The sequence below is a fragment of the Nematolebias whitei genome, chromosome 1 (genome assembly GCF_014905685.2).
Source record: "Nematolebias whitei isolate Nwh7 chromosome 1, NemWhi1, whole genome shotgun sequence".
Classification (NCBI taxonomy): Eukaryota; Metazoa; Chordata; class Actinopteri; order Cyprinodontiformes; family Rivulidae; genus Nematolebias; species Nematolebias whitei.
In genome coordinates, this window is record NC_056498.1 from 830,878 (window position 1) to 842,533 (window position 11,656).

The 11,656-nt window shown below is 43.4% G+C and overlaps 1 protein-coding gene across 1 annotated transcript in view; it reads right to left on the reverse strand.

Moving 5' to 3' along the window:
* Positions 1 to 1,795: 1,795 nt before the first annotated feature.
* ache (acetylcholinesterase) overlaps positions 1,796 to 11,656 on the reverse strand; it is a 186,972-nt gene continuing 177,111 nt past the window's right edge. Inside the window, exon 9 of the mRNA XM_037674723.1 lies at positions 1,796 to 2,529. Coding sequence (XP_037530651.1) covers positions 2,408 to 2,529 — 122 coding nt within the window. The 3' untranslated portion in view covers positions 1,796 to 2,407. The remainder of the gene's footprint in view (positions 2,530 to 11,656) is intronic.

An 11,656-nucleotide genomic window follows, 5' to 3' on the forward strand; every position in this document is an offset into this window, starting at 1 on the left:
TAATAATAATATATATATGTATATATATAAATGTATATGTATATATATGTATATAAATATATATATATATATATGTATGTATATACAAATACACTGAATTGAAATTAACACAACCTGCTGTCTTTCAAATGTGAAGTATTTGGGTCAAAAGAGGTTTTCACTGTAACTTTATTTCTGTTGGATCGAGATACTTTAAACAGAAATGATGTGTGGAATGACCCTGTCCATCTGTAAAGGAACACCAAACCAATGTGGTAAGACATGACACCACCTGTCAATCAATCCAGCACGCTCGTCAGCAACTGACCAATCAGTGATCACAATTTGTCCCGAAGTGAAACATACTTTACCTGCAGGAGCTCCACCCTCTTTGGGGTAATTTCTTCATGAGGGTGTTGACAAGTAAGGATGAGCTGTAGCTTCAAAAGCCCAATGTGTTGAAGATTTCATGAAAATATTAGTAGCATCTAAAAATGACTGAAATTAAAACATGTTCCAGTTTCAGTGTGTGGTTCTACAAGTCCAGACTACATCCACTCGGATTATGTAAGATGTTCTGCAGTCTTTTCATCCTTCCAACTACCCACTAACATTTCCCATTTTCCACCAGTCCATCAGGCTGGAGGCTGAGCAGGCACTCTGTCACATTATTTCCCTGCAGAGTGGATTACTCTGCCTCCATTAGACTAACAAGAAACCAGGAGGACATGAGGAGATGCAGGGGGAGGGGGACACCATGGGAGGACGGAGTAGAAACATGATCATAGTAAGGAGAAGAGGAGTTGGAAGAAAGAAAAGATAAAAAGAAAATGGAAACAAATAAAAAAAAGAAGGTTCAGATGAGAGGAGGAGTTGGAGCAGGTAAAGGAGAAAACGGAGAGGAGGCAGAGGGCAGAGAGGGAGGAGGACGAGGAGTTCACAAGAAGAAAAAGTTGGAAAAAGATGAAAAGCTGGAAAAGAGTGAAGTGATGGAGTAAAGAATGAAGAAACCTGTCGGAGCAGACGAGGAGGACAAAAAGAAAAACAGAGGCATGACAAGGACTACTGGATGAAAGAAGATAAGTAAAGAAGATATGTGAGGAACAAATACAGAGAGGACAGGGACTTAAGTCACTCATGCTGATCCAGAGTGCTGGTGATGAGACACCTCAGGTAGACTTGGTCCAGTGGTCTCATGTCTCCATGCCCGTTCAACTGTCAGTCCCGCAGAGAAGACATGGTGTTCAGGTCTCTCTTGTAAATGAGTCCTCGAGGCTCAATGGGATTAACCTGTCTAAATAAAGGTTGAATGAATGGTCTTGGACAGTGGTTTTTGACCTGAAACCTGTCCCTCCATGTGACCACAGCCCCTAAACTGGTCTGTCTTGGAGACATTCTGGAGCAGAAAGCCAGTGACGTAGGGGACCAGATTGGCTCTGAAAGGATACAGTAAAACCAGTAACGGAAGCGCACATTCACTTCATGCATGTCTTTTGGTTGAAACATTTCTAGGTGGAAATTTATTAATATCAGTAGACAAAGGGTTAAAATAATAAAGAACGTGGATCAGTGCACCTCTGTCACTGAAGGGAAAGTGGTTCCAGTAGTCGAGATAATTAGGCACAAGACAACAAGACTGGAAAATAAAATCTAGAAAAATTATCAGATAATCTGGAGTCAAATAATCCTCAGAAGACAAAAATATCCAAACAGGAATAAAAGAAAGTCGAGTAGCAGAACCTCATGTTCATGGAGAGCAGAGTTAAACACACACACACACATTAATAGAACTTCTTTGACTTGAATAAAATCCCTTCAAATGAAATAAAGGTTTCCTCCACAGTCCCTTGTTTACACACACACACACAAATATATACAGTAAGTTTCAATAAATAGTATAAATATTATAAATAAATATGAGCAGTGCTAAGATGTGTGTGTGCTGTGAAGTTACACTTCAGTGAGGGACTACAGAGGAATACCATGACATAAAGTAATTAGGTTTTTATCCTGTTGCTCTCAGAGGTCTCAGATATCAGTGGTCTTAACGGTCGGTGGTCTTATGGTCTTGGGGTCTCAGAGGTCAGGGCTTTCAAATGTTGGGGTCTCACATGCCAGTGGTCTCAAACATCAGTGGTCTCAAACAACAGTGGTCTCAGAAGTCAGGCCTCACAAAGGTCATGGCTCTTGGCGGTCTCAGAGGTCAGGGGTTTCAATTGTCAGTGGTCTCAAACATTAGTGGTCTCAGAGGTCAGAGCTCACAGAGGTCAGGGGTCTCAGAGGTTGGTGGTTTCGGAGGTTGAGTGTCTAAAGGGTCTAAAGGGTTAGGGCTTGAAGAGGTAAGGGCTCTCAGAATTTTGTGATGTCAGAGAACAAGTTGTCAGAAGTCAGGGCTCACAGCGATTGAGGCTTTTATAGGTCAGCAGTCTCAGAGGTCAGTACAGCGCTCCTGCTTGCTGTAGTGATCAAACTGACTCTTCCAGTGCATCATGTAGGAAGACCAGCGGTGGAACTCCACCTTCCACTGGCGCTCTGCTTCATCTATGTTACCTGAAAGAACAAACACAAAATTAAAGCTGCAAGCAGCATTGGAGGCCCTCGCAGCAAAGCGCCGCTCCGGCCTTACGGTGACCGCAGGAGCTGCAGCTAGTCCAGACAGTCGCCATCGCGAACGCTCTCATGCCAATCCCGCACGCGTTCACCATGGGGCGCATTTCCCGAATCTTCAACATCGCCTTCCGCCCAAGCCACTACTTGTCCAGCTGCAGGTCTTACAAGTATAGGTGAAATTTGACCTTCCAGACAACTTCCTGTTTTGTTGTGAATGTTTGACAAGCACTTCCTTTATGCTTTTCAACATGTCATGTGTGGTAATCAACAGTTAGCAAACAAAGTTTCAGTCTAATAATCTTACACAGTGCGAAGCTGGAAGTGTCATCCAATAATCAACTGTTTTTTTCTCTGAGTAGGTGGGGCTTAAGTGATGTCATGAATCAACAATACCAATGTGTCTACAAGTGCTCACTGATGAAACACAAAAACTCAGGTTCAGATTGGATGATGTATCACTGAAATATAACTGTTGGAATAATGTAGGGGCGCACTTGAGTCCAATGTTAAAGAACAATATCAATGTGTCTAAGTGTTCACTGATCAGGGACATAAAATCTGGTACATATTGGTTGATATTTCACTGAAATGTAACTGTTGGAATAATCTAGGGGGCGCATTGGAGTCAAAAGTTAAAAAACAATACCAATGTGTCTAGAAGTGTTCACTAATGACGCACCCAAAATCTGGTTCAGATCAGATGATATATCACTGAGATATAACTGTTGGAATAATGTGGGGGGCGTACTTGAGTCCAATGTTAAAGAACAATAACAATGTGTCTATAAGTGCTCAATGATCATGCACAAAAAATCTGGTGCAAATTGGATAATATATCATTGAGATATAACAGTTTGAATAATGTAGGGGGCGCACTTGCGTCAAATGTTAAACAACAATACCAATGTGTCTAGAAAGGCTCAAAGATGATGCACCAAAAATCTGTTGTGGATAGGATGGTGCATCAATGATATACAACTGTTGGAAACATCTAGGGGGCGCACTAGTCATATGTTAAACCACAATATCAATGTGTGTAAAAGTCCTCACTGATGACGCACAATATGTCTGGTGCAGATTGGATGTTGTATCACTGAGCTATAACTGTAGGAATAATGTAGGTGGCGCTGTGGAGGCTATTGGCCACTTATAAGACCAGTTTTTGTTAAGCACTTTGGTAACAGTTTCTGTTTTAAATGTGCTCTATAAATAAGTCTGACTTGACTTGACTTGATTTATCATGGATACCTGTTCAAGGGGCATATAATGAGCGATCATAGTGATTTTTGTGCACCTCGGCTGAAACCTGTGCAATTTAGAGGTAAATGTATTGCAACGGCATCACTACTTTATTTGCCGTGCCGCCACGCCCACATCATCAAGCAAAAACGGTTTGCACTTTAAATCAAGTCAGAACATGTTATCTGTCTTCTAACACAGGATCATCCTGATTAAGTCAATGATGTCAAAGAGGGAGCATTCCAAGTAAAAAAAAGAGACTTCCTGTTCTGAGGGGGCGGGGCTTTGATGATGTCAAAATATGACCACAGTGGATCGTCGGGCATCCAACAGGGATGAGTCATGCCAAGTTTCGTGCATTTCGGTCTTTCAATGTGAAAGTTATAGTGTTTGGAAATTTATGGCGTGAAGCAAAACTTTGAGGCCTGGCCACGCCCCTTTAACATATATGAAAATGCAAGCTTTAGATAACTTTTACTGTCTCCAATGTCTTAAGGGCATATCAACCAAGTTTGAAGGCAATCCTTCAAAATCCCTAGGAGGAGTTCGTTAAAATTTGCAATTAGAAACGCCCAAAAATGACCCCTTGGACCCAAAATGGCCGACTTCCTGTTGGTTTTGGACCAGGGCTCCAAGAGACATTTTCATAGGTCCAGAGAAGATACAGATGTTCACAGAGTTTCAGAATTATCGGTCCAAAAATGGCTCGAGGCTGAAGTTTTAAAATATTATAGGGGGCGCTGTGGAGGTTATTGGCCACTTATCATGGCTTCCTGTTCAAGGGGTGGATAATGATCGAGCATACTGATTTTGGTGCACCTCGGTTCCAAACCGTGGAATTTATAGCCAAACGTATGGCGACGGTGTTACGTCTTACTTCGTCACTCCGCGCCACCCACATGCTCCACCCCAAACTGTCAGTGTTGGAAAGCAAGTTACACCAACATGTCTTTGGTCACTGGACACACTATCATGCTGATCAGGTAACAGGGGTCAGATAGGGATCATTCAAAGTAAAACTTTATACTTCCTGTTGTCATGGGACGTGGCTTAAGTGATGTCAAGATTGAACCATTCAGTCTTGCAGGGGACCGGATGTGGATCAATCACGGAAGGTTTGATGTCTCAGACAGTTTTCGTGTAGGAGCCATTAGCGTTTCGTTTTTCATGGCGAGATGTCAAACTTTGAGGTCTGACCCTGCCCCTTCAGCATGCTCCGAAACAAACCATTTAGATAACTTTGCGTCCCCCATGCCTTTTGACCAAAATGGCCAATGTTGAAACCTATTGAGTGAAATCACTAGGAAGAGTTTGTTCAAATGCGGAGGCTGTAAACCAGTAAAAAGGTGTTAAAATTGGTGAAGCAGGCAGTCTGATTTCAGTGAGCTGCGCTCAGTCTGTCCGTAGAAACACACCGCTGAAGCCATGGAGCTTCAACATCCAACATAAAACTAACTTTATCACGGTGTCTGGCTAAACAATCCTCCTGCGCTTTAATGTGGTGCTTTTTCAAATATTTATTAAGTTCGATGTATTGTAGGTCATGACCGAGCTTCCCCTTCTCGGTACAGCGGCTCTGCAGACATTGCACATTGCTGTCTTGTGGTGTTCAGTGTAAAATACTTCCACACAGCGGACATGTTATGATGAAAAGTTGGTCAGTCGTTAGCAACAGTGCTGCTGCTCAGTGATCAGCCCTTAAAAGAGTATTTACTCACATTTTAGCTGGCTGCAAACGATGAAATGGATTTCCTGAATTTGAGGTGGGTCTTATTACTCTGGGTTTCATGAAACATGCCTCCATTCAGGAAATCCAATCCAAAGTTTGAAGCCAACCTGCAGAGCAGGTCATCAGACACAGACATGCATCATGGATCAGAAAGATTGGTAGGTTGGATTGTAAAAATCCGATACGTAAATTATGTTGGTATCGGAGGCCGATATGGATCGGATCGGCCCCATGCCTACACCCAATCCCCAATTGCTCCCCGGGCACTTACAGGGATAAAATACATTTCGGTTGCATGTGTGTGGTGGTTTTGGCATGGACAAGCCTTTTAAGGACCCGTTTCCGCTGCTTGGCAATCTTTTGTGCCCTGTCATTCCCCGATCTGTTACGGAAGCACGATCCCTAGTGTACTTCCATGTCGCATGGATCGCCGTTGTTTATGAATAAAAACTGTCTTCCTTTACTTAGAAAAGTATGTGCTCTATCTCCGCCGATCTTCATGTAGCTAATTTACGCCACTCATTTCTGTTACAAATCATTTGTTACAAATCATTGGTTAAGATGATATGCAATGCATTAGACCTGACCCCCAGCCTGGACTGAATGAGAAACACCCTGCAAGATACAGAATGAATTATTTTCATGGTGAAATTGTACCACTCAGTGATTAAGTTGCATATAATTTAAACCATATAAATATGTAAATATGTCAATTATTTTAATAGAAATATGAGAGGCGTAATTTAGTAACATGAAGATCGGCGAAGATAGAGCACTTTTTTTTTCTCTGTGCTCAGGTGAAGACAGGTGTGCCCGTGTCTGCTGCGTCCCTCTGCTTCCCTGCTCTGCTCTCTTTTGTCTTGTGAACCCTTTAAGAGCCTCTTTTTTTCTGCATACCTTCTTAATTCGTATGATTTTGATTAGCTGGTCTCTCAACAAAATTGATCGACTTATCTCGACAGGAAGTCAGGGTAAGGAGGCCTTTCTTACCTCGAACGGAAACAAATTAGATTATGATGACAACTGGATTCTGCTGTTTGAGTTGGTGAAATGTGGATTGTCTACAAATTCGTGTGGAATGTGTCGAAGCTTGGCAGCATTCAGACTGAATTTATGTGGAGCTGAGTCAGAGCTGGAGCAGGCTGTTATCAGGACTGTGAACTTTCTGGCAGCACCCATGAATGGTGGGAATAATCTTGGAGAAGCCGTAAGCTCGACTCTCGGCATAAATAGCCAATTCGGCTGTTTGGAGTCACCATCAGAGAAATGTACCATTGAGACTTTAAAAGGCAGAAACAGTAATTTATGAGTTCTGCCTGACCCAAACTGTGGCCTTGACGGCAGACTTATCTCAATACCTCCTGGCATGTTTAGGAAAAACAAAGATGCTCTGTATCCTGATGCATGCTCAATAATCCAGGTAGAAAAATCCAAAAAAGTTCAATCTGGTCCTCTGGACAATCAAAGAAACAAAAAACAAAACAAAGCAAAAAAATCTAGAAACGTTTCGTCTCTCATCCAAGAGACTTCCTCAGTCTGAGGTGCTGTATTCAGCTCAGTCTCTTAAATAGCACCTTCTCAGAGTGGATCAACCAGTTTGCTGCTGACAACCAAAACCAGTTGATCCCTTTTCTCATCTAAGCAAAAGCATTATTCTGCAGCATCGTGCACTCCGTCCATCTTTCGGACGGCTGTTTGGACATGTTCTCGTTGTATCTCAGTGCAAGAATAATAAAGCTTATTCTGATTCTGATACTTTTCTAAGTAAATTAAGACAGTTCTTATTCATAAACGGAATTATACCAGTACATTTTCCTTAATCTAGCATATTCAACGGCGATCCATGTGACCCAGAAGAATTCCTTTTAGCTCATGCACAAATGAGCTTCCGCAACAGATTGGGGAACCACATGCCCATTAGCATCAGAAGCATTTGTAATATGGGGGACACAATGGTGGGGGGTCCTCCCCCCATACAATTTTGAACGAAGTAGATGTCATTTCTTACAATCTGGTGTATTTTAACCAGCGCTTAATTTGAGCCAGATCCTGTCGGAACAGGATCTGCGAACTCTTCTTATTTTGACAGGGTGTGTTCTGGTAACTGCTTGGATTTGGTAACTATCAGGCGTACTAATAATAAACTTATGAACAAATATGACTACCTTCAATAAATAAAACATATCTACTTCCACTGAGGAAGCAGAGCCTGGGGACTCTGGGTAGGGCCCTCCAATCTCTGGTGCTGAGGTCACAGAGGTGGTTAAAAAGCTCCTCGGTGGCAGGGCCCCAGGGGTGGATGAGATTCGCCCGGAGTTCCTTAAGGCTCTGGATGTTGTAGGGTTGTGTTGGCTTACGTGACTCTGCAATATTGCGTGGACATCGGGGGAAGTTCCCCTGGATTGGCAGACCGGGGTGGTGGTCCCCCTATACAAAAAAGGGGACCATAGAGTGTGTTCCAACTACAGGGGGATCACGCTCTTAAGCCTCCCTGGTAAGGTCTATTCGGGGGTTCTGGAGAGGAGGGTCCGTCGGATAGTCGAACGATTAGGTCCCTGTATGACCGGCGTCAGAGCCTGGTCCGCATTGCTGGCAGTAAGTCGGGCTTGTTCCTGGTGAGAATTGGACTCAGCCAAGGTTGCCCTTTGTCACCAATTCTGTTCATAACTTTTATGGACAGAATTTCTAGGTGCAGCCAAGGTGTTGAGGGGTTCCGTTTTGGTGGCCTTAAGATTGCGTCTCTGCTTTTTGCAGATGATGTGGTCCTATTGGCTTCATCAGATCGTGATCTACAGCTTTCGCTGGAGCGGTTTGCAGCCGAGTGCAACACAGCCGGGATGAAGATCAGTTCCTCCAAATCCGAGGCCATGGTCTTGAGCCGGAAAAGGGTAGAGTGCCCTCTCTGGGTCAGGGAGGAGGTCCTACCCCAAGTGGAGGAGTTCAAGTATCTTGGGGTCTTGTTCACGAATGAGGGAAAAATGGAACATGAGATCGATAGGCGGATAGGTGCAGCGTCTGTAGTGAAGCAGGCTCTGTACAGGTCTGTCATGGTGAAGAGAGAGCCGAGTCAAAAGGCGAAGCTCTAAATTTACCCATCGATCTACGTTCCTACCCTGATCTATGGTCATGAGCTTTGGGTTATGAGCGAAAGAACGAGATCTTGGATACAAGCGGCCGAAATGAGTTTTCTCCGCAGGGTGTCTGGGCTCTCCCTTAGAGATAGGGTGAGAAGCTCGATCATCCGGTAGGGACTCAGAGTAGAGCTGCTGCTTCTCCACGTCGAGAGGAGCCAGTTGAGGTGGCTCGGGCATCTGTTTAGGATGCCTCCTGGACGCCTCCCTGGTTAGATGTTCCGGACACGTCCCACCGGGAAAAGACCCAGAGGAAGTCCCAGGACATGCTGGAGGGACTATGTTTATTGGCTGGCCTGGGAACGCCTCGGGATTCCCCCAGAGGAGCTGGACCAAGTGGCTGGGGAGAGGGAAGTCTGGGCCTCCCTACTTAGGCTGCTACCCCCACGACCCGACCCCAGATAAGCAGAAGAAAATGGATGGATGGATGGATATTGGATATGTAAACTGAAAATAATTACATAAATGCTCATTTTAAAACGGCATATGTTCTGCCTCTTCAAGTAGCATTTCTACATCTACCATTAAATAAAATCTCCGCCCCTAAAAGAGTGGTGGGGGTGAATGCTACGCTAACCAGGCAGGAACTCACAGCCACAGGCAGGCACCTGGAGGTTCACATGTTGAGTTGGACAACAACAAGGAGGGACAAAGTTGGACTCTCTTCCGAGCAGGACTTACTTGACTGTTCCTTCTGGGGGATGCTTGACAAAAGCATAACATTTACAAATGTAGGTAAACATAGATGTTTAACAACCCTCTAAATCACACCAAAATGCAAGGAAATCACATCCATTTTATTCTAAATTTTTTGTGGGAGGACCCCCAGCCCCGCCCGCTATTTGCGTTCCGGCATTGATCGATTTACAAATTAAGCTTTGATTTTAATGGGTTGTTAAGCATCTATATTTACCTTCATAAGTAAACACTTGATTTAATAACTATTGTAGAGACAGACTGCTTGTTCAACTAGTCTGTATCTGCATCATCCTGTTTTTAAACTCATTCCTATGGCTAAGATAATAAAATTAATGTAACACAGTTTATCACAATGACTTTAGGGGTGCACTTGACTTTTGTGTTTATTTTTTATTTAGATTTATTTATAACACAACTTGCCATTGTGCTAAGCAATGAAGACACTGAAATGCATGTTTAAAAATAAAAATATTAACGTTGGGAGATGATTGTGGATTTCAGAAGGAGCAAACACACCTACCCCCCTGCACATAAGGAGAATCTGCGGTGGAAGTGGTCTCCAGCTACAAGTACTTGGGTGTGCACCTGAATGACAACCTCAGCTGGGGCAACAACACTAACAACCTGATCAAGAAAGCTCATCAGAGACTCTACTTCCTCAGACGGCTGAGGCGAGCTGGCCTGGGAAGCTCAGTCCTCACCTCCTTTTACAGGTGTGCAGTGGAGAGCATCCTGTGCTCCAGCATCAACGTGTGGCATGGAGGCTGCACAGCTGCAGAAAGAAAAGCTTTGCAGAGAGTGGTGAAGGCTGCACAGAAGTCTGTTGGAGTCAGCCTCCCCACCATTAAACATCTATACCTCCAGAAGCAGGAAGAGGGCCACCTGCATCATGAATGACCCCACTTACCCAGCGCACACACTTTTTCCCCTGCTCCCTTCAGGCAGGAGGTTGCAGAGCATTAAGTGTAGAACCACTAGACTGAGGAACAGCTTCTACCCTGAGGCTGATAAGACTCACGAATCTCTAACTAGGAAAATCACTGAAATGCCACTTTTATTGGTGATATGTGACTTATCTGTGCTGCTGATTATCCATGCTGCTGATTTCTTGACTTTATGCTGCGGTATTCATACACATCTGCTCACAACAGACTCATGATAAGGCTGCTGTTTAATACACCATATTTTGTACATTGCGTATATCTTAGATCTTTATATACGGTTTCTTTTATACTTTACATTTTTGCTATGTTTGGGTGTACCTGGGACTTTGAGTACATAATTTATTTCGAGCTCATGTACCACAAGTGATGTGAATGACAATAAATGGTAAATGGTAAATGTATTGTAATTATATAGCTCCTTTCTATCTTATCGAGATACTCAAAGCACTTTGTTACAATCTGTGCCCTCATTTACCCATTCAAACAGCACTCTACTGGACTCTACCCAGACTCTACTACTCTACAAAGCTAATTGAACAAATCATTCTAAATAGACTAAGCAGCGCTTTATCACATTGAAACATCAATGGGACACACATCGGAGGCAACAAGGGGTTTAGTGTCTTGCCCAGGGAAACTTCGGCATGTGACTGCTGGTGGATTCGAAAGCCCAACTCTTTCATTATTGGAGGACGACTGCTCTAACCACTCAGCCACAGCCGCTCCTAGAGAATCTTGAACCTTTACCCAATGAACAGGCGACATTTTGAAAACCAACAACAATCAAAAAAAGTTAAGTCTGGTCCTCTGGACATTCAAAAAACAAAACAACAACAACAAAAAAAGGAGAAACGTTTCTTCTTTCATCCAAAAGACTTCTTCAGTCTTAGGTGCTTTATTCAGCTCAGTCTTATAAATAGCACCTTCTCAGAGTGGATCGACCAGTTTCCTGCTGACAATCAAAACCAGCTGCTCACATGATCAAGGAGGACCATCAGCCTAACGATGGATCGTTAGCACCCTGATGGCTGTTTGCTATTCACAGGAGGCTGAGTGATAATAGCAATAACAACATAAGAGGGGGACAGTTGAACACGGAGGCCTCCACCCCATTTAATGAGGGACGGTTTCTTTTCACCAAGATGGCCTCCTTTACTCCACTCTCAAACCATCATTCCTCTCTATCCAGGATGTCAAGTCAAATCAACTTTATTTATAGAGCACATTTAAAACAGAACCTGTTGTCAAAGTGCTTAACAACAACAACACCACCACCACCAACAACAACAACAACAACAACAACAACAACAACAACAACAACAACA